At 35.8% G+C, this 24,062-nt stretch overlaps 1 protein-coding gene across 1 annotated transcript in view; it reads left to right on the top strand.

The window, feature by feature from the left end:
- FANCC (FA complementation group C) overlaps window positions 1–24,062 on the top strand; it is a 79,704-nt gene that overhangs the window by 46,086 nt on the left and 9,556 nt on the right. Inside the window, exons 7-12 of the mRNA XM_026088463.1 lie at window positions 2,931–3,095; window positions 6,494–6,650; window positions 12,295–12,347; window positions 15,213–15,312; window positions 18,924–18,999; window positions 22,164–22,236. Of these exons, the coding sequence (XP_025944248.1) occupies window positions 2,931–3,095; window positions 6,494–6,650; window positions 12,295–12,347; window positions 15,213–15,312; window positions 18,924–18,999; window positions 22,164–22,236 (624 nt within the window). The remainder of the gene's footprint in view (window positions 1–2,930; window positions 3,096–6,493; window positions 6,651–12,294; window positions 12,348–15,212; window positions 15,313–18,923; window positions 19,000–22,163; window positions 22,237–24,062) is intronic.

Genomic DNA, 24,062 nt, shown 5'->3' with positions numbered 1-24,062 from the left:
TTATACTTATGTGATAGTCACAACATAGTTGCCATAAGGAAAAAGAAAAACTTTTTTTCCAAAGGAAAAGTTTTTCCTTGTGTGTGTGAGTGATAGTTTCATATGGCTGGATAGTAGTTACTTTGCAGTTGTTGTTATTAATAAAATTTGACTGTGTTTATTTAAATAGTCTCTCCCATATTGCTCACCCTTAGTTTGTTGGTCCGGTAACAAATAGTATTGTGGCAGTACTGTGTGTTTTACATACAAAAATTTTAAATGTCTTGCTCAGCAGCTTGGCTGTTTTCCTTTTGATGATTGAGGTATACGAGCATTGCAGACTTTACTTATGAAGTAGACTTCACTTCTTGCTATCAAAAGGGTAATTTTCACCACCATTGCACAGTTAACCACAGATTGAATTTGCTGTGCCATTATTGACACAGTGTAGTCTTCAGTCTTGCAAGTTACAAATTTATTAGTCTCTATAGCTATGTCTAAACTGTGCAACATAAGTTTTTGTGTAGGGAAAGACCCAAGTACTTTCTGTCCTACCCCCTTTAACTGCTGCCTTCCCCTGGTTTTCTAAGGAAGAAAGCCTGGGAAAGTGGGCAGGAAAGAAGCTGTGATGTGCTGTGGCCAGATTGCCAATCTGGGTTATCAGGAGAGGCTAATAATCACTTTACCACATGATGTAGTGTGCTTCTACATGTCTGGGTGTAACAAGTGAAAGTAATCACATACTTCATCCACGCTACTTAAATACAGTAAATTAGATAATAGGAGTGAGTGAATGAATTGTATGAACTGTAGTTGCCAAAATCTGTGGTGAAGAAGTGCCTAATGCTTCTCTCCTGTTTCAGACATAAATGAGCCTTTCCACTGTATATCCACAGTATAATGTGGATTTCTTGAAACACATATAATAATCTTTTCATAAATACTTTAAAAATTATTATATTTAGCAGGCATCAGTAGGTCCTTTTGATTGCAAGTAAATTAAGTATATTCCAGCAATTCCTCCTCCTCACAAAAATAAAGGTAGGTATTTTTATACAAATCTACCCAAAGTGTGCCTGTTCTTTGAAATGCCTGTATGACTCTCCTCTGCATATTCTGCTGGTCTTCAAAGTCAAAGCTGCTCACACTGATGAAATGAGTTTTATTACTTGTATAATGCTGCCTGGCCTTAGAAATTACAGGAAAGAAAATAGAGTCGCTTTCTTCTCATCAGTGGAGTCTGTTGATATTGAATTTAACCAGCAAAAGGAGACCAGATTACCGGAGGATGTAGTTACCCACATAGAGAACGTTTCTTGCTGCCAATTGAGCTGAGGTAGTACAAATACCTTGAACAACCTTTCTCTTTCTGAAAGAGTTAGATTGCAATAATCTTCCTTGTTTGATGATGCTTCTTATACTCTTTCCTTTCTCTTGTGTAGTTTATCTCTTTTCTTCCTTTCCTCCTTGCACCTAATGTTTGCGCAAGGTAGAATAGGTGATCTGAGTTCATTTAGATTACGTTAGTATTGCAATTGCTGTAGCCCAGTTAATGAGGAGCATCAGTTTTGTTCACTGTAGAAAACAAACACTGCATTTTATAGATTAGGGTGAATGATGTTTGGCTGAAAAGCTAATGAGACTATTTTCTGCAGGATTTTTGAGGACAAAAATAGTTTATTTCTACCAGAAGAGCAGGAAACCTTAGAACTTCAGGTGAATTTTGAGGGTAGGAGTTATGATATGGTTCTTTATTCAATTTGCAGACAGATGTAGTTTGCAGTTAGAGATGCACATTGTCTCATTTCTGCTGTCAGTGACACTTGCAATAACATGGATAACAAAACACCTGTACAAATTCATTGAACACAGTGAGCTGCATAGTGTTTTCAAAGAATGGTTTGAAGATTATGAAACTATACTAATAAAAAAAAAATTGTCTTGCAGGATGTTTCTTATAGAGTTAAAAATAAATCTAAAGAAAACAGTTTTGGACTCTTGCTAAGCATATGCCCCTTGTAGCAAACAATGCAATGAGGAGTAATTTGCAGCAATTCAACAAACAACCTTACACAAATTTGCTGGAATTCAATATTTAGGAGTTGTTGGTCTTCATAAACGTCTTCCTCTTTAAACTGCATCTAAAAACTATATATACTCTGGGAAACTTGTCCTTTACTTTTGTTAATGTAATCTCATGTTTTATGCTGTTTTCCTTTTTGTGTATCTATCAAAGATTCCATGTTTCAAGAATATGTTTGTAAATGACCTTTTTATTCTTTGTCTTCTGACAAGCTAATTCACCATCTTGAATCATTTCCAAACATGCAGTTTTAACAAGCAGGTCAAGTGAGTGTTCCATACATTAAGATCCAAAAGTGTTATATATTCCTTCAACTGTAGATCTCTAAGACAAATAATTTTTGCCTGAACACTTGAAGACAGCAGGATTTGTACTGTTTTGTCCACAGAAGCAATTTCTATTAAAAGGAGAGAGAAAGGTCAAAGAAAAACCACAGGAGGCCTTAAAACCAGCTAGGTTGTCTCTTCTAGAATCTAGCAAATCTACATGGGAGCTGTGAAACTGTAGTCTTCCTTACACTTGCATTGCTCTTTCTTGGAAAGTGCAAAGTGTTCCCTGCTAGAAAGGGTGTAATTAATAAACAAACACCTAACTACATTTCAGAATTAGGTTGATGTCCCTCATGCGATTTGCCCTGAGCACTAAAACAACAAAATTTTATCTGACTTGTTTTCAAGATTCTTCAGACAATATGTAATAATAACACAATATTAATTCCCATAAATAATCTTTATACAGATAGATACATATCTCTTACATTTAACCTTCTGTAATTAATTTAATCTTCTTTTGCTTTATATCTTTAGAAGTTGAAGTTTTGACTTTTTTAAAATAGGAACTGTATTTATTTATTTATTTTTTCCCTCAGAGTTGCAGCCAGTTGTGTGAGTGAGATGTCCCTTTTCTGTCTCCCTTTGATTACTTTGCCTGATTTAACTCCATTGTTGGAAACTCTCCTTCTTTGCCATGGAGGTGCATCAGAGGAGATTCTCAGTTCAGAGTTTCTAGAGGCTGTGAATGAGGCCTTTCTAATGTAAGTAGCATGCACTATATGATTTTTCTGCTCTTCATTAAAAAGAATATTAAATCAATTGCAATATCTTTTCCGTGGACTTATATGCTGAATTCACCGAGCATTTTCTTTTTTATAATAAAATATTTCCTTTGCACTTGAATAGCAGACCTTAAGTTGTAAGACAAACCAGGATTTTCACTTGCTGATGTACAAATTATGGCCTAACAGCTTTAGATATTGACTGAACCTCTTGCCGCTTTTTCTCTAAAATGGAGGCATAAGTCTGCACTGGATTTTTAGGAGGTTGCATGAAAGATGTGATCACTTTTCATAGAAATATTATTTCCCTTTCATAGAAGTGGATGAACATTCCTACCATGAGATTTTGAGAGCCATCTTTAAATTTGTTCATTTTTCTGTGCAGAAAATGGATTCTTATATTTGAGTGGTTCCTTATTCTCTTATTTTTCCTGAGAAATTGGTTCTCAGGATTTTCAATTCTCCTGTTTTACTGCAGATTATTTTTAATGAGGCTAATAGAAGCAATTTGTGAAATACAGTTTTTGTTTCTCTGCCACTAAAACAACTTTTAATAAAATCAGCCTGTGGATGAAGGCCAGCTGAGTGAAGCTGAGCATCAGGAAGGCTGGTGTTGCTAGGGAAGGGGAGACAATGCAACCTACTTTTGGTTGAGTTGATCTACTAAAATTGTAGCCAAAAGGGGTGGTCCTGAATTTCTTACTGAGAATAAGTTCTTGCATACCCATGTCAGTGGATACTTTCTGTCATCTTTGGTCTACTAGAAAATTCCATTCCATCCTGGCGGATGACAAATTGGCCTTTAGTGTGGAAGTCTGTGGCATCACAGACTTGAATGACAGGAATGTGAAATACCTCTGTCTGAAGTTGCCAGACTTGAAGTAGCTTCATTTAATACAGGGTGCTGCAGCACCTCTACTAAATAGTGTGAAGTGTGGATACAAGAATATCAGATTTGCTCATTGTTCCCTACTCAGACTTTCTGCAGGACATCAAGTTCAACATTCTTATTTTCAGAGAACTCGGCATTTTCAATATGGGACAAAAAAAAGATCACCTAATGCTAGGGAAGTATAACCCAAAGCTTTTAAAACAAAAATGCAAATAAAAATTGCAAAAAATATTTACCAAATTGCAGTTTTATGTGTTCTTTTGATACTAGAAAGGGTCCTTTGGGACCACTTCACCCTAGTTACCCATTTTTCTCCTTTCTAATCAAAATTTTAACTGCTTCCTCTGTACTCAACAGCATTATCTCTGAGATGTTCAGATAAAGATTCTTATATACATCATTGTTTCCTTGAAAGCTCCATCAAAAAGATATTAACTAGTGGAAAAGAGGAATTGCTAATCTGTTATGTACAAATGCCTCTAGACATTTCTTCAAAGCTGAGGGAAATTAGTGAAAAAAGAATCTGGAGATCTTTAGTGAAAGATGTGTCCCAAAAAGATAGTGAACAATCTTTCATTTGTCTGTCTTCTGTGGCTTCTGATGAACCTGTTGCACAAGCAGTAATAAAATTTGAAAAATTTTCTCAGAGCAAGTACATAACTCAGCATGGATGGTCTATTCTCATGTCAGTGAGCCAGCAGTTGATCATGACATACCTTTGACACTTTGTAATGTGAGTCTGAACACTTTACAGGGTCATAAAAAGTTCTTCTGACTGAAGTAAACTGCCCTTTGTTTAATCTTTGAGCTACTTGTTCACCACAGTGAGCAAAAATAATTCAGTTCGTACTGCTCTTGCCTGCATGACTCATGAAGGGTTTCTGACAAAAGTTTTTGGTTTCTCTGAGGATGGGTGTGGACTTGGACATCTTTTGCATGATATACTCTTGGCCTTTCACTAAAGCTCATGTAATCTTAAGAGGGGTGTGCATGTAATTTTTTTTCCCCCCAATGTGAATAATTGAACCGTGTGTTCCCTAATGCTGTCATTGTGTTCTGAACACATTCCTTCTGGTGTAGCCTGCTCCATGAATTAGGGTCACTAAGTGCTAGGAGAAAGCTTGTGACTTGCAGTGTTTCAGAGAACTCAGAGGTGTCCCACTGGGACTGTTTACAAGTACAGTGGCAGAAAGATGAGGACTGCAGTTTATTTCCTATATGATTTTAAGTTTGAGATTTGGAACATCTCTATGTAAGCTTCTTAGATTTCTATTTCTGGTATACTATCTGTCATATTATCATAAAAAATCCAATGAAAGGGACTTAGGGAAAAATAAAAAAGTTCATATAATTCTTAATTTGCTCTAATATGCATATTTTTAATAATGATTTTTTATATATTAATTATACAGCATTTTGAAATCAGGCAGAGCTTAACAATTTTGAAGTTCTAAATATTTGTTTTGATATTTCTTCTTGCCTACAGACATACAGTTTTAATTGAAGCTGTGCAAGAAATAGTTTTGAATGGAAAATATATGGCTTTTCAGTGCCAATCAGAATTCTGAAGGCTGATATATAGACAGTGATTAAAATACATACATTGAAAAATAGAACCTAAAAAGCTGTTAAATCTTTCTGTTATGTTTTTCTCTTATCAGTAGCTCTACATGGTACTCTCCCTGCCTAATTTTAGGGGTTTTATCTTCACTTCATTTAAGGACAAGGCATAGATTTCTAGTTATGGGTGTTTTGTGGTCCAGTATCTCTTCTTGGGTGGTTTCTGTAATGTGTTTTTGATTTGTGCCTGGTCCACACATATTATGTTGCTGTCTCGCTATATGCTATGCCCTTTATTTTCTAATGATGTAATACTATATTTCAGCTGAGTTATAGCTGAAAGCTTCAGGTAAAAAGAGATGATACCTTCTTAAACATTTCTCTTTCAAAAGGTTTCAGTCAATGTTGGTGGACTCAAGAATCAATCTACCTTGTTTGTTTTCTTATTTCTTTGCAAAGACCAGGTAATGCTTTGAATTATAGCCAACAATAAAATTACGTAGAATCTTTCTGCTTGCCTGTCAGCTGCTGACACTTTCTAGTAGAGAGGTGTACAGGAAACAGCCTGGGTTTTAAAGAGAGGGAGCATGAGGCAGACTATTTCTCTAGAGAGTTAAGGAACTCCAGACTTGAACCCTCCGTTTCCACTTGCTGGGATCTGGCAGAGATGAATTTTTGATTTGTAAAGACCTGTATTAAGGTTCATTTGTATATGTTGGTGATTCCCTGTTATTCTTTGGCATTATTATTTGATAAAGCTACGGTCACATTTAGAAAGCGTTGCGGTCCTGCCTGTTGAGCAGAGCACTGTAAAGTAGGTTTTGTCTGTTTTGCTGCAGGTTGATTTCTTTGTCTTTTTTTGCCATGTGTGCTCTTGTTTGTCTTCCAATTTCTCAGTGAAAACAATATTTTCTTCCTAAACCAGAAAGAAGATCTCCCTCTCTGTACCAGCTATCTTCAGCCTATGGCTTCGTCACTTACCAAGCCTTGAAAAAGCTACTTTATATCTTTTAGACCAGCTGGTTTCCATTCAGATGACTTCACTGGAAGAAGTAGCTTGTGTCATAAAAGATTCATTATTGGTATGTACAACAGGTAGTATATTTGATTCTGTACTTTCTGCTCAAGAGTTGACGAAGTGTTCTAAAATATGTGGCAGCATCTTTGAGGGAGAAGAGCTGTCATGTGGCATATAACTTGCTAATACAAAGATAAATCTTGAATCTTACAAGTATCGTTTAAATTTTTAGTTTTTATGCTAAATTGATAGAAGAATGAATTGACCCATAGACCAAGGAAAGATAAAGAGAGTGAGAATCTGATTGGTGGGGGTGCAAATACCTGCCCTTCTCTTTAAAAATCAGAAGCTTTTGGGAGGGAGGATTTGATTCCGTTTTTACTTACGTCTCTGTGCCCTTGGGAGTTTAGCAGTTTAAACAATTGAAATGCTTTGTAGAATATTTTATTGTGGAATGTTTGGTTTCTTGGTTTTGCATGCAAACATGAACAAAATTCTTAATGTAAAACATTTGCTAAACTATAATTAAAGTTTGATTTCAAATGCTATGCTACAAAATTCACCAATTATCTTCTTTCTTTTTACAAAACATAATGACACAGCACCTTCTCCAAACTTATGCTAGTTTGCAAAATTAAATGTAAATTTAAATGTAAACATGTGCTATGCACTTACACTCTATATTTCATAAAGTGGAGCTCACTCAAAAAAGACAGATATCTTATTTTCACCCTATAAAATTTTATAGTATGTATTTTAAAAGGAAAAGAAATGATACATTTAGAATTTTTTCCTTTTTAATTGAATCTGCAAATTTCTATTTCAAGGGTCATTTACAATGCCTGCAAATCTCTTAAGCGTTTCATGTCAGCAGTACTTATGCATCATTTGAGATCTAGCTGTTCCAGAAGACAAGACTATAAAATAGCCTGTGCATATAATTTTTCTGTACTGAACACAATATATGAGTTGAATATAGTACAGGGTACCATATATAGCTCAGAAAAAAACCTAGGTTTTTATATATAAAAGGAAGTAAAATCTTTATCATAATTATTGATTTAATGTTTATTAATTATTTTCATATTTGAATTGTTTTCACATCCTGATGCCTGAAAAGGATGGGACCTTACTTAGATTGTACCTGTTTGCCTCTGCTCCAGAGAATTTGAGCTTTCAAAGGAAAGTATGCACAGGGAGGAAAGACCAGTGCAGCAGCTTTGAATGCTGGTTTAGAGAGGACATCCTGTGGACAAGAAGTGGTATGAATGTGGGCCTAAGGGTGAGACTAGCTTGAAGGTGGATTTTGCTTGTTGATAAGAGTAATGTATTAAGAGAGAGAGTATACAAAAGAGAGAAGGAATGGCAACTGAAAAAGGGTGAGAAGCTTCAGAGAGGCATCAAAGAAGGAACCCAAAATTATGGCTTAAAATGTCTAATGATATCTGTGTAAGCTGTATTATAAACATACTTGTGTGATATTAAGATCAGTGAGCATTTTGAATCCAACAGTATGATTAATTTAGCCTGTCTAAAAATATCTGAATATTTATTTAGGCATATGGAAATGTATTTTTTGACAGTAGGATTATGGTATTTTCAGGAAGAGACCTCAGTTTGCCTTATGGATATGGTAATTAAAATGTGGAATGATGAGACAAAAGTTGATTGATTTAGACTTTTCTTTTTCTATTTGCAGTAAAACCAGTAGAGTACAAATAGGCAGAAATATATTAGTGATTTGATTATATTATATGATAAGAAGGAAGCTTGAATAAGCTGTTTCATAGTTGCATTATCAGAGTCATTTATCAAAGCAAAATATCTTGATAGAGCAACCAAATGTAGATAAACCTCATAAAGATATAGAGTATCCAGATAGTGGTAAACTACTATGTTTTAATTATGAAAGAAACTTGATATGCAATACCACTACGTTTGAATTCCAAAAGTAATTGCAGTGTGATGGTCCACTAACTTGTGTTTTATATGGTATGCTATTAATTACGTTTGTGTTCTTTCGGGGAAACTGGAATTAATATTGGAAATTCTGTAGTTACTGAGAAGTAATAAATACAAAAGCTAAGTGTTACACATGTTGCTTATAGTGAAATGACCTTCGCAAATGCTCTTTTGCTTCTTAACAATTTGGTATGTGAAAGGATGTCTTCCTTTTTGAAGTAGGGCTAAGGTTTCTATGTGTGAGTTAATTACTAAAATTAAAATAAATACACAAATTAGGTATTTTATGCTTTACCAGAAAAGCATGGGGATAAATATATGTGTGTGTGTGTGTGTGTGTATATATATGTAAACAGATTCGTAAAGCACTTACATAAACTAACGTGAACAAATTAGTGTCAATCATGTTCAGTTTTTAGTTGTTTTTTCAAAGTAGTTTTCTTTCTTTCAAAGTTATGTTGTCAGAAAACCCTAATCTTCTGCTRTAGGTTGAGAGTGCTTTAAATTTGTCATCTTCTCCTTTTCCATTCTGTGATTCCTCTTTTTTGTTTTTCCACACTGTCAACTTTCTTAAGTCTGGTCCAGAATCAAAAATGTGTTATGCTTTACAGAGTTCTCCTTCTGGGGCCTCCCTTGCTGTTGTTTTCACTTCAGCCCTCTTGCTTTGCCTCATTGCCAGGTTTCTAGTCTAGTCAGATCCATGCTCACCTTTCACTGGCCACTGTGCCGGAAGAAGGTGAAAGGATAGAGAGAAAAAATGAGCACCTTGTTGTTCTTGTTGCTGCTGTTGTAATATAGTCCAGCTAAGTCACAAATAATTTCCTCAATTTGTCTGTCTTCAAAAGCTGTGTCATTATGGTAGAACATTTGAAATAGTGCAATTTACTCATAATTTTGATGAAATCAGGAGGGCTTTAAATACAATAATTTTGTGAAAAGATATTCATGCTTTCAAAATGACATGAAAATAAAAGCATATTTAGCACTTGGTAGAAGAAAAAGAGTGATATATTAATTAAAAAATACTTACATAAAATTCAGGAATACAGGAAAATTTAAATTTGGAAATGCAAACATGTTAAATAAAGAAGTGTAGTAGTTTCTTAAAGCTAGATGTGTTTAACTGTAGAAGTGTTCTGTCCAAATAATTGCATGAGAGTCTGGAAGTCAAGAGAACTGGAATTTCTGGTGTTATCACTTCAACTCTGTTGCTGTGTGGTCTTGAGCACAATTTGTTTCCTTATGTTTATTCTTACTTGTGATTGTTATAAAGAATGCTATGATGAGAGTAAAAAACAATAGATGACTACTATAGATGACTACTACTATATTCTTCTGCGCACCATGTACATGCATCTTAATATAGATGCGGATGTATTTTTCTTATCTTTGTTCAGTGCTGGCTTTGTATTATGGTAATAAATGAGTTACTGAGGATTCTACTTTCTGATAATAAATCAGGTACAAAAGTACTGAAATTTTGTAGAACTTGAATGTGTAATAGTTCATGTTACAATATATTTTTCAAGTTTTGTTTCTTTTAAAGATGTTTTTGTGTTCTTCATTTTTCTTTTTGAAGAAGCATACACATTCTTAAAATTTGTAATAATTATATTACACATGCAATTCCAGTTTCCTGTGTCTGGATCTTTTTGACTTAGTGTGCGTTGTGCTGTATGGGATGTGCATGTTTTAAAAGGGATGGAACAAGTTCCCAGTAGACAGGGTGTTAGATTATCTGAGCTTTATCTGGAAAATCTTGCATATTTGCAAACAAGATTATTAAAATATAAAATGTCCTATTTTGAAAAAGTAAGGAGATAAAATCAGCAACCTGAAAACCCTATGAGAATCCCTCCCAGACTCCAGAATTGCCACTGCTCCAGTGTGGACATGCTACACAAAAGGCACACCTTCAAATTGCCTTGGAAACTTTTGTGCCATGATAAATACTCTCATTTTCAGTACTCGCAAATGAATTGAATACAACACATTGATCAAAACCTTGCTGTGAAATTAGATAACAATCAGTGATTTTTTTTTCCTGCTTAATAACAGCGATGAAATTCATATCGATTTCAGCAGTGTATTAAATACAAGGAGCTATTAGAGGGGGTTCTTAAAATGAGTGTTGTAGTTAGTTGCTGTCTGTCAAAAGAGTGGAAAGTTTTTTCATTGTTGCTCAGAGCACATTTATTTTGGTCTTGTTCAAAGGAACCTTAGTTTGATCTTGATAACTGCAGCAGTGTGCTGCTAGATCCTTCCTAGTAACACGGTCAAAAAGTCTTAGGCAACTGTGGGTTTGTATGTCATTATGAAAGTATTTTTTTTATGTCATCCACCCAGTTTTTTTCTCCCTCAAGTAATGGAAGTTTGGAGACTTCAGCCTTGCAGTGACTTGCATGCTGGTTTTCACACTTTTTTAACCTCTGACTGTAAATGCTTTTGAACACTAGGTGGCATACGTTCAATAGGACAACTTTACTGCAGCCCTGTGACAGAAAAAGTGTGGTAAAAGATGAAAATGAGGTGTCATCTAGTATTTCCAATAGGGTAAAGACAACTGTAAGAAGCAAGCAGCTGGCCTTTTCAGAACTTTTCAGTTTATGTTAAAAGTTGTCTATTTTCTGAGATTATCATACAAACTAAAGTTCTCATTCAGCCTGCATGCGATTAAAAAAAGTTATCTTCTACTTGGTACTTTTTAGCCTGAACCAGATGCAGAAAAGTTTTCTTTGGAATGGTGCTTCAAGCACTTAGAGCTGTTACAATAAACACCATGTGTAAATGCTCTGTTCCTTTCATGCATCCTGAAGTCTATAAAGTGCATTTTATTAGACATGTTTTACTCCAGATTGTTCAAGAATTATGTTCTCATCAAATCTTCAGGTGCTAACTTCAGAAAAGACAAGGCATAATAGGATTTACTTTTTTTTTTTCTTAGATAAATATATGAGGGGGAATATATAAATGGTTATTTAATCCTGGGACTGTATAAAAGCCTACAGAAATCTTAGAATTTATGAATATGGGATTAAAAAAGTAATATGTTTACTAATGCGTGTTTAATGTAACAACTTTCTTAAAACAGCCTTTTGTATGCTAGCACCATGAAGATAAAAAGCTTCACTAGTTTAAAAAAAATGTAGTTTGATCTCTAAGATGCACTGAGGTATTTAAGTTATATTAGCAACTCTGAAATTCATAAAACAACATAATACTGTGGAAAAATATCTTGGATCAAAATGCATGTGGTAGTATTAAAGACACAGGAGATAAGGCTACAAATTTAGTTTCTGGTGTATAATTTTGTTGATTTAGCAAGAATCACAAAACACATCCAAAGGGATTGTCTGTAAAGACAGGAAGAAAACTTCTGGTAAAGTTGCTCCCCGTCTCTTGTCTCCAGCAATTGCATGCAATAACCTGTTTCATCTGTCTGCCACCCTCAGTATTTTAAGTGATCGTTGTCATAAATAGTTTGGGATCACAGGTGTTTGTATTTATCAGATGTTTAGCCTGCTTGGTATTGCTGTGGGTCTCCTTTCTTGATCCTGATGCACTTATTTTTAAGAACCTAATTGTGAGAGAATCTGAGTGTTTAATAGTGGTTGATATGAGATCTATAGTTTAGTAATTGCAGCATAATAGCATCCATGGGTTAAGTTACAAATTATACAGTGACAGTTGTTTGAGTTGCTTCTTATTAATTAATGAACTGTTTCCTTTCATTTGCTTATCAACAGCCACAAGCAGCGAGCCATCCTGCCATTTTCAGAATTGTTGATGAAATTTTCAAGTAAGTTTTGAAATTGTATTGGGAAGTGTTTTAAATGACCAGTTTAAACATTGAGGTTTTATTTATGAATATGCAGTATTATAATCTGTGATGTATTATAATTTCTGCACGTCTTATTCTTTAGCTGCATGCCACTGTACTCTTCTGTGACACATATGACAAATAATAGCCAATGTTAATCTTAAAATGAAACTTATATGAAAGTTGCATTGTAACAATTATTGATACAATTGACTACCTTGTATTTTAGCCTGTAAAGTAAAAATATGAATTTATTTTGTGTTTTAGTAGGGTTTTGTCATTGAAATATGATCTAATGTAAGAAATATATATGCTCGGTAATGACTTGGCCCGTGGCGGCATGAAGACCTTGGAGTCAAGCTAAAACATTTGCACTTATTAGTGTGACATCTCTAAAATTGTGTGAAAAATCTTTCAGGATTGACATCAGCTATGCTCTTAATGGCATTAAACTGTTGATCTGCCTGTTAGTAAAGAATCTGTTTTTGAATGCATTTTAAAATACTTTTCAGGTAATATATATTGTTCACCACATGGGGGCTTCCAGTCCTTTGTACTCAATTTTCAGTGGCTTTTTCTCTTCAGTTGACTTTTTTGTTATTTTACCATTCTTTTGCAGTAAGCTACCCCTATCCTAGACAGTACTACAATTTGGATACAAAATAATATACTCAGTGCTAACAAGAAACTGACAGTCCTCATTCATCAAAGCTCCTGCTTTATAAGGAAAAACAGCTTCTGGGTGCATGTGTTTGGGGGCGTTCATGTATCTGTGTGTGTTTATGTGTCTGTGTGTGCATGTTTAGGTTTGTGCRGGTACTGACAGAAGAATCTCTGCTGCAGAAATTGTAGACTGCTGTATTGTGAGAGGGAACCATTTTGCAGCTCTTGCTGTAGCAGCCCTTTCTGTTACTGTGGCCCATTTCCTGAGCAGGGTTAGCATATTTTGAACGGTTGAAGTCGACACCAGTCACTCTCCCAAGGAAAAATGCACTTGAGGGTTGATACGACTTCTGAACAGACCTGTACCAATGTTTTAAACTGGAGGCTGTCCATAATGATGGTGTAATGAGACAAAATTGGCTTATTAGTGTTTCCAAATAATACTTTGCACTGTCTTTTTTTAATGTTCCAAATGATTTTAGAAATTCAGCATGTTTTCCTGTTGTTCAGCTGAAGAGTCTAAGTCTGCTCTCTTGCTTGCTTTCCATTGTGTCTATTTAGTATGCTCATGTGTTGCATCAAGTAATTCCTTTACCTTCTTGGCATTAAACCCTTAATTTGTTTAAAAAATACTGTGTTTCTGTTCCTCTTAGTATTAAATGAAGCTGTACGTATTCGCCTGCTTTTGGAGATCAATTGTTTCTGCAGCTTTGTGTTCATTTTTGTTGTACTTCTCTGACATACTTCTAGCTTTTTTCAAGTGCTGCCCAGAAATTAGCACACTACTCTGTATTTGGTCCCATGGGAGGCTTTAGAGAGCTGCTGCAGAAATAGAACTTCTACTTTATTGCTTTCTACACCTGGCGCAAAACTTCAGTTATGTTTTTGGGGGCAATACTTTGTTAGAAGCCTACATCTCAACTTTATGTCTCTTTCAGGAATAATTTTTCTTGCTCTTTGTATTCTTCTTGTTGAGCTTGATTGTGTTAGACTGTTTTATCTCAGACATAAACTTTTTTCTTTTTTTCAAGTAGAGGCTTATTTTATTATTGTGTGTGGATATGCACAGAATTCTAGAGTCTGAATTTCTACGTAATATTTCTGTGTTTATATTAGGGATTATATTTTCCTCCGGTTTTGTGAAACTTCTGAATTACAGAAGTGTGTTATTTGTTCCCATCTTGCAGTTCGTTATGGAAAGAGATGAGTCCCTAATAACAAACACTGTGATATCTCAGTGGCAGCTTACTCTGAACTCTTTTTTCCTTAACATTACGTGTCTTTCAAAGATGATAAGGAAAATTGCTCTCTGCTGCCCATATTTTTTCCTGCTGCATTTGCTCAGGGAATCATTGTGCCCTATGGAAGGCCAATTAAGGCTTTCACCTTCCTGACATATAAAATCTCCAGAATGGATTTTTATGATTTCACCAGTGAAAGCACTTGGAAATTCGTGTGTCCCTAATTACATCTGCAGCAATTACTGATTTAGAGTACACCTTTGGTATATATTCGTTTCTGTTTGTGTTTCTGACTCATTGCTTAACAATCACTAACGAGTCACAGAGACTGAATGCCAACTGTATTATTTAAGTTCAGTCTTCCTGTTTAGTATTTTAAATGTGTAACTTTTTTTTTCTTTTGCTTGTTTCCCTTGCTTCAGTAGAAGTGCAATACTTAACAGTCATAGTCAAACTATGTTTCTTTTGCTCCATGTACCATATCCCAGGAGATTACTCTTTTTCTCTAATTTGAGATGGCCTGTGGGATGCAGGCCAGCAAAGCACTAAAGCACACCTAACTGTAAGCTTGTGAATAGTTGCGTTGAACCCAGTAAGACTATTCAGATGCTGAAAATTAAGGTTGTGGTAGTCTGTTTTTTTAATTTTATTCTCTTTTTTCCCCTACGGCTAGGGGAAATTCTTTATGTCTGTGTGTATATTGTATATACATAATACATATAGTTTATTTGTATAGTTAACATATGTTTTCTTTAAAAAATGCCTGCAAAGTTAGTAGTTCTGTCAGTTTTCATGCTGGCATAATAGCCTGATGAGTTCAGACACAGCTTGAGGCTACAGCATAGAAAAAATGTACTTTTTCCCCCTTCTTTCAATTAACAGTGATGTGATTGGCACACTAATAATCTGATCTGTCATACTCTAACTTTTCAATGCTTAGGAATGCACTACTGGAAACTGATGGAGCTCCAGAAGTTATGACCATAATACAGGTGTTTACACAGCTCTTTGTTCAGGCTCACCAGAACGATAACAAGCAGGTTAGTCGAGATCTATTTTAGTGGCTTTTTTTCTTTTTCAATGAAAAGATGAAATTTTTAAGAAAAAAAACTTTTTTACTGTTAAGAATGGTGATTGAATATAATGAGCTAAACAATAGCTCAGTTCAGACATTTTCACCTGAGAAGAAAAATGAAGTGCAAAACCAATATGTAAGAGCAATTTACCTGACATTATTCTGGAGTAATCCCCCAGTCTAAACTGTGATTTACACAGGAGCAGTTAATTTGTTGAATTAGTTTTTCTTCTGCAGTAGCAAGGATTTTGTTAATTAATGAAATGGAGGGGATAACCCCTTCCCTTCTCTTCCAGAGAATCATAAGTAGAATACAAAATAGTCAGTTTTTTAGTCAATCTGTCCAAAAGGTCAAAGACCCAGAATACATACTGCTTTCAGTTTGTAACCTTCAACAGTGGCCTTTTGGAGATCTTTCCTCAGTCTAAAGTTTCAAATTTTCCAGCTCAGGAACTCTTCTCCTGCACAAGTTTTTACACTGCTCTTACTCAATTAAGTAGAATTACTTTTGTTGTGTATTACTTTAACCAAAAGGAGGATCGGTTTCTTGTTTTTAAATTTCAAAATGGGAATTTGGAGAAGTCTTGTTCTTTTTTATAGGCTGCATACTTCTTTTAGGCAACCAAAACACACTGTCATTTGACATTCTTACCATTTTGTTTGTTTTTTTGTTTGTTTGTTTTAACTGCATGACAAAAATTTGGGAAAGCATCCTACTGTTTAATAGTTTTCCCTTTTAGACTTGAAAAAGTTTCCAGTTCCTTTGATTTCTGCATCTTTTTGGAAGATGAGAGTTAAGAAAGGTTTCGGTCTTCAGCTTGGAACTTGTGATGTACTTGTGTCTAATTAGCATTGTGATTGAATCTGTCTTCTGGCTTTAGGCAATATGAATTAAGGATGAAACTGCAGCTTTGTGTAATATATAGGTGCTGCACATGCAGATTTTATGCCACCCTGGTTGCATGGCAGCAGCACATTGTGTAGCCCTAGGGAGGTGGGGGTGACTGGGTGGAGAACACAAGTAAAGATCCCACACCCTTCAGGCACCTTAGGGCTAAACCTGTTGCGCAGGCAATGGATTTGCTTTAGGGTGCAAGTCCTTCATCTGCTAACATTGTGACATGGACTACAGCCCACTTTTTTTTGAAGCTGATTTTAAATGTTAAGTAGGTTTCCTGCATTCAGTTTATATACAGTTTGATTCATGGGTCTCTAATTAAGGTAGTATCTTTAATATTAGAATTTAAAATCCCTTCCTTCGGTGTTTATGAATCAATCATAATGTTAACTAAGACCTGGCATATAAGAATGCAGGCGTGGATTGCTTTGTAAACTTTGTTTAAATCAGTCTGATCATATTTGTTTTGTCATACCAATATTATATGTATTCATAAGGCACCCATCTTTGTGGTATCTGGATACACTGAACAAGACATAATTTGCTCCATTAACGTTTCACATAAGAAGGGTGAAACCACTTAATGACAGAGGATGAAGAGGGATCTGGCTGGGTCATCTGAGACTTTAGGAATTTATAATACAGTTAATTGAGAAAAGGTGAGGCAAACTTATGTATCCGAAAATCCATTCAGAGAGCCAGGTCATGTCTGGCAGCTGCACAGGTTTGCAAGGTAGGAGGAAAATGATTCTCTATGCCACTGTGGCAGCTGTCAAAAATAATAGTCTCTTCTAATAACTTTGCAGACTATTTAGAGAGAACAAGGAAATGTAGAAAAAAACAGGACTGTTTGAAAAAATAGTGGTGTGGATTTTAGGAGCGGACTTTCTCTTCTGTGTTTTGGGAGACAGAAAAAGGTATAAAGGAAGCAAGGGGTTTAAACTTATTTAAGAAAAAAGGCCATTTGTGTAGTCACCAAAAAAGAAATTTAAGAATGGGTGTATAGGAACCACTCTTGGGATGATCCTCTGTGTTTTGTACAAGCAGGGTTTTTTCAAGTTTGTGATGATAGTGAGAGCTGACTTAAGGATATTTGGGTCCTGTTAGTTTTGAATTTATAAACTTAAAGCTTATGTACTTACTTGATAGAAATTATGATTTCCTCCAAAGGTATTTTTCCTTGATCATTTCATGATTGTCAGCTGTTTTCACCTGGAAATGAAATATTTGTTTTAAATAGCTGGATAAATATTTTAAATTGCTTTTTCACTTTTATTTCCTGTTTATTATTATGTGAGAAATGTTGCATTGTTATGTCAGTTATTATATCCAGCCAATCCAAACTTGTTTTATCTCTTAGTACCTTGTTTTGTAGTTTTTGATAGTTTATGTAAGGAATGAACTGCCTAAAATACTGCGCTTGTATGGTAGGAAGCAAACATTTTTCCTGTGCTTAAACTGTATGCTGAAAATCGGTTTTCACTTATCTTGCAATACTGTTTTCATATGTAATTTGTGCTGTGGGTTGTCTTGGCTACTGACTGTGTCAAAGGCTGCTTTTTCATGGGGATTTTTGGTGCAAGCTAATTGGCTATATACATGCTTTAGTATAGGGATTATTAATTTTTAATTAAGCTAATTCCACTTGACAAATAGACTTTTAGAGTCTTATAATACCGGTGATACACTGAGTGTTTGAGGATACGGTATATATTAGTGTAGTGTAATTTCAATTAACTATTATTTACAGAAAAGAAAAATAATGAGTGTGTGTCATTCCATTTGTTTATAAGACATATATATTTCCCAAATCTGAATGAAATGAGTTTTCTTAAACCAAATGCAGTCTTCACTGGATTCAGAAATTTATCACATTCTATATAGTCTGTTTTCCAAGTCTGTCTTTTGAGAGATGGTCTGTTCATTGAATAGTCTCCTGTTGCAAAAGAAAGGAGCCAGACAAGTGTTAGGTCATTACTATGGTGACTTAAACAGAGTTCACATTGCAGTTATACGTGCATGCTACAYGTTAGACATGCCTGTAGTAGATGATTGCAGAACAAAAAGATTAAAGGTGTGCTGCTGTTAGTCTCACAATTGCACAAGCAGCTATGTTCACAGTGTACAAATCACACACACCCAGCTAAACAGAGGGCGAATTTGTCATCGGTGGCTACCTACCTTGTGCTGAATCAGATCCTAAGAGTTTTGGTTTTCCATTTCTGAGCATAAGGCAATAATCTACATCGTACCCTCTGATTTTGTGGACCTTACTAGTTCTTAGCTGGATAGGTCCATGAACCCATGTACATAGTAAAATGAAAGTAAATAAATTAGTACCTCTTTTTACCTCTGTGTATTAGAATAAAGAAGAATAAAGATTTTTGTGGTTATAGTGAAAAAAACTAGGAATAGTAAGATTTAATTCTCATCATACTCTGAATCCTTTTTAATGCGTGTATTAAAAAATCCATAAATACTTACTTTTTCTAAGCAAGCTTTCTTACATTTCCTCTTTCTGTCTTTATGCAAAATGTTAAAATTAAGTCTAGAATCAATTTTGTGTCCTTTTGCTTCAGACTGTGTTGTTAGTTACTATGTTAGATAAGTTTGGTAGCTGTGGATTTGTTCTTGAAAACTGACCGGAAAGTTCTTAAAATAACAATTTTGTATTTTAGCATAAGTTTCCACTGAAAGCCTACTTCTCTCACCATCACCAGCCTCTTGTAAAAGCTTTACTCAGACAACCTTTCGGTAAGTTTCTTCATGAAATGTTTACGACATAAACCTGCATTGTCTGTATGTCTTAAAATAACTTTAAAAGGGCCTAAGACAAAATTTTGCCTGCAACTTAAGTTTTGGCATTTCCTTAAATTGGGTGTTTTAACTTTGCAATTTTTATAACATTCTTTCAATGTATCTTTTGTAGGCACACCTAATTATTATGTAAGAATAATACAGATATAACTTTAAAGAAAACTAAAACCAAGCTGGATAACAAGAGAGGAATGCATTATTTTTAGTGTAAAAGCAGTGATGCTAGGAAATAAGACAAGTTACTGAGATTTGTAAAGATACTAAATATTCTTATCTTGCAATACCAGTAATTGTCATTATGAAAATTCTGATAGGTGTATTATAAGAATTAGTGTATTGCCTTGCTGTTTATCTCTGTAAGCTTGAATTCATCTGGGCTTTTGGATTGCAAAATTAATTTTTTTAGGTGAAGAAACCACTTCTTAAATAGTACAATTCTTCATGAGCAACAATTTCTGCTCGGTATAAGAACCTCTGAGAATGTTTTTCTACTGGTTATGTGCTAATACTGAGGTAGAACTCATACAAGGGTACATCAGCCTAATTTGAAGAATATACCTAGAAGTACCTCCCTTCTTGGCATTGTCACTGAATTGTTCTAAGAAAACACAGTAATACAGGCACACCTTGTTTTATTGTGCGTCACTTTATTGCGCTTTGCAGATATTGCGTTTTTTACAAATTGAAGGTTTGTGGCAATCCTGCATTGAGCAAGTCTATCGGCACCATTTTTCCAACAGCATGGGCTCACTTCCTGTCTCTGTGTCACATTTTGGTAATTCTCACAATATTTCAAACTTTTTCATTATTATTATATCTGTTATGGTGATCTGTGATCAGTGATCTTTGATGTTACTATTGGAGTTGTTTTGGGGTGCCACAAACCGTGCCCATACAAGATGGTGAACTTAATCAATAAATGTGTGTGTGTTCTGACTGCTCCACCAACCGGCCATTCCCCCATCTCTCTCCCTCTCCTTGGGCCTCCCTGTTCCCTGAGACACAACAATATGGAAATTAGGGCAATTAATAACCCTACAATGGCCTCTAAGTGTTCCAGTGAAAGGAAGAGTCGCACATCTCTCACTTAAATCAAAAGCTAGAAATGATGAAGCGTAGTGAGGAAGGCGTGTCAAAAACCGAGACAGGCCGAAAGCTCGGCCTCTTGCGCCAAACAGCCAAGTTGTGAATGCAAAGGAGAAGTTCCTGAAGGAAATTCAAAGTGCTTCTCCAGTGAACACACAAACGGTAAGAAAGCGAAACAGCCTTACTGCTGATATGGAGAAAGTTGTAGTGRTCTGGAGAGAAGATCAAACCAGCCACAACATTCCCTTAAGCCAAAGCCTAATCCAGAGCAAGGCCCAAACCCTCTTCAGTTCTATGAAGGCTGAGAGAGGTGAGGAAGCTGCAGAAGAAAAGTTTGGAGCTGGCAGAGGTTGGTTCATGAGGTTTAAGGAAAGAAGCCATCTCCATAACATAAAAGTGCCAGGTGAAGCAGCAAGTGCTGATGCAGAAGCTGCAGCAAATTATCCAGAAGATCTAGCTAAAATAATGGATGAAGCTGGCTATGCCAAACAACAGATTTTCAGTGTAGACAAAACAGCCTTCTGTTGGAAGAAGGTGCCATCTAGGACTTTCATAGCTGGAGGGGAAAAGTCAATGGTCAAAGGTCAAGGCTGACCCTCTTGTTAGGGGCTAATGCAGCTGATGACTTTAAGTTGAAGCCAATGCTTATTTACCATCCGAAAATCCTAGGGCCCCTAAGAATTATGCTAAATCTACTCTGCCTGTGCTCTATAAATGGAACAACAAAGACTGGATGACAGCAAATCTGTTTACAACATGGTTTACTGAATATTTTAAGTCCACTGTTGAGACCTGCTGCTCAGAAAAAAAAATTCCTTTCAAAATATTACTGCTCATTGACAATGCACCTGGTCACCCAAGAGCTTTGATGGAGATGTACAACGAGATTAATATTGTTTTTATGCCTGCTAACACAACATCCATTCTGCAGCCCATGGATCAAGGAGTAATTTTGACTTTCAAGTCTTATTATTTAAGAAATACATTTTGTAAGGCTATAGCTGCCATAGATAGTGATTCCTCTGATGGATCTGGGCAAAGGAAATTGAAAACCTTCTGGACAGGATTCACCATTCTAGAAGCCATTAAGAGCATTCGTGACTCAGGGGAGGAGGTCAAAATACCAACATTAACAGTAGTTTGGAAGAAGTTGATTCCAACCCTCATGGATGACTTGGAGGGGTTCAAGACTTCAGTGGAGGAAGTAACTGCAGATGTGGTGGAAATAGCAAGAGAACTAGAATTAGAAGTGGAGCCTGAAGAGGCGACTGAATTGCTGCAATCTCATGCTAAGACTTGAACGGGTGAGGAGTCACTTCTTGTGCATGAGCAAAGAAAGTGTTTTCTTGAGATGGAAGCTACTCCTGGTGAAGATGCTGTGAACATTGTTGAAATGACAAGAAAAGATTTAGAATATTACATAAACTTAGTTGRTGAAGCAGTGGCAGGGTTTGAGTGGATTGACTCCGCTTTGGAAAGAAGTTCTGTTGTGGGTAAAATGCTATCAAACAGCATCGCATGCTACAGAGAAATCCTTCATGAAAGGAAGAGTCAATTGATGCGGCAAGCTTCATTGCTGTCTTATTTTAAGAACTTGCCGCAGCCAGCCCAGCCTTCAGCAACCACCACCCTGATCAGTCAGCAGCCATCAACATCAAGGCAAGACCCTCCATCAGCAAAAAGATTACAGCTCGCTGAAGGCTCAGATGATGGTTAGCATTTTTTAGCAATAAAGTATTATTTAATTAAGGTATGTACCTTGGTTTTTTTAGACATAATGCTATTGCACATTTAATAGACTACAGTATAGTGTAAACATAACTTTTATATGCACTGGGAAACCAAAAAATTCATGTGACTCGCTTTATTGCGATACTCGCTTTATTGCAGTAAATGCTAGTTTAATATGGTTAATTTTGTTGTTTTAGTTCTGTTCTAGCTGAACCTTTGCACTTGAAAAAATGAAAAATCACTTTTCTTGAGATTTTTATTCTCCCTTCCTCCCTAATTGCCAGCTACACATTGCTCTCAGCACCTGAAACACATTTCAGAAATGCTCAAAACATTAGTAGAAGATGAAAGCATTAGGTAAGCAATATTATATTCTCTCATTTTTTTGTGCTTTGCATCTGTTACTTTGTGGAAAATCACATACTTTGCAGTCTTTACTGGACACATTTCTTCAAGTGTAATTTTCTTATTATTGTCTAAATTCAGCCTTCTTTTAAAGATTAGGACTTAGATTACCTATAAAACTGAACTTCGTAGCACATGTAGACCTGATGAATAAGCCTCTCAGAAAACACAATTTTGTAGTTCCTTTGACTTCAGCAAACAGCTGAATTGTATCAAAGAAATGCTTACTTGCCTGCTTTCTCATTTTTCTTCTGAAAATTTTCTGGATTCAATTTCTAATCCTGTTTAGCCTGAATATTTCAAAATCATTGCCATGTCCAGAGAGGGTCCAATGTGAACAAGCCAGCGGGAACTTGTCCTGGGCGTTGCCCTTGCTCATTCCTTGTCTTCAGGACACAGAGCTACTGTGTAAACTTATGAAGAGTCCTCTTCCTCCTCACTAAAGCAGCAGAAGCAGAGTCCTGAAGAAGCACTGTGAGAGGACATACAGGGAGGTTTATCATGTGGGAAAAACTGAGCCCAAACTGTGAGCTGGAGAAAGACAAGTTACCTTTGAGGATGCTGGTGGGGAACTTGATCTGGCATTTCTCCATTTCTTTGGCGTAACAAGAGAACTCTCCCCACCAGAAAAGCAGCTAGTATTGGAAAAAGCCTGTGGGGAGCAGGACTGTTTATAAAGGAGATGGGTTTGGCTTTCTGCAGGTTTGTGAAAACATCCAAATGTCAAATCTCTTGATTTTTCATCGAGATACAATTGTTTGGCTATTTCATAGTTTGTTATATTGCACTTTGAGGCGACACCCCATGTTTCTGACCTTTTTGTCCTTAGCTTTTTTTGTCTAAATCATTGCTATAATGAATGATAGTGTCTGTCTGCATGAATTCTGCTGCGGTGACAGATGTTGTAGGAGTATATGAAAAGAATGAAAAAAGATCCATCTCTGTCTCTTGCTGTCCTGTAATTCTTTCTTACCAGGTGTATGATGAGACCCTAAGTTGACTAGAGCTTTGATAGGAATCTGCTTAGATGTGCTCCAGGAATGAGCTCTCCAAAGAATATTGAACAGCCTTTAGACTCAAAAAAAGGAAAGAAAAAAAAAAAGTCAATTTCATTTTGAATTAAAAACTGAAACAGTTTAAATAGAAACATAGAGTGGCCAGGTCAGATGGATTTATGAAACAAGACTCCCAACTGTCATCTTTTTCATGACATCCTGGAAGGAGAGTCCTTGTGTCCACACTTGGTTTCAGTTAACTCACGGAGGGGTTTTCTTGAGTGATAAAAAAAAGTTTTTGCAGTTCCCTCTGAGGCCTGACTGTCTGCTACTTGCTTCTCACTGTTTGAGCTGCAGTTCGGTGCTGTGTCTCACTTGTTCTATTCTGAAGTCTGTCAAATGCTTTCTCCCTTGAAGCATGACCAGTAGCCGACCCTGGCTTCTTAAAGAACCATAACTCAAACATGGAACAAACAAATAAAACAAATATCATCCATCATAATGTGTTACAATAATACAAGCATGTCTGTTCTCCTTTTGTTGCTTAGCCCTTTCTTGGCTTATATTGCCTTTTTCCCTCTTTGGCCTTGACAGTACACCAGTTTAAATAGTACTCTACTTGTCAGAATATCCTCTTATTTCCTTTACAATTCATGAAGCAATTATGTTTCCTCTCAAATCCCTCTCTGTTACAAAGAAAATGGATCTGGCTTAAGTTTTTAAAAAACTAATATCCATGAGGAGCTGTATTTCATTTGTCTTCTATTGATTTATTCCTGATTC

This window comes from Apteryx rowi, unplaced genomic scaffold, assembly GCF_003343035.1.
Source record: "Apteryx rowi isolate R43461 unplaced genomic scaffold, aptRow1 scaffold_77, whole genome shotgun sequence".
Classification (NCBI taxonomy): domain Eukaryota; kingdom Metazoa; phylum Chordata; class Aves; order Apterygiformes; family Apterygidae; genus Apteryx; species Apteryx rowi.
This window is presented reverse-complemented; position numbering and strand designations above follow the sequence as displayed.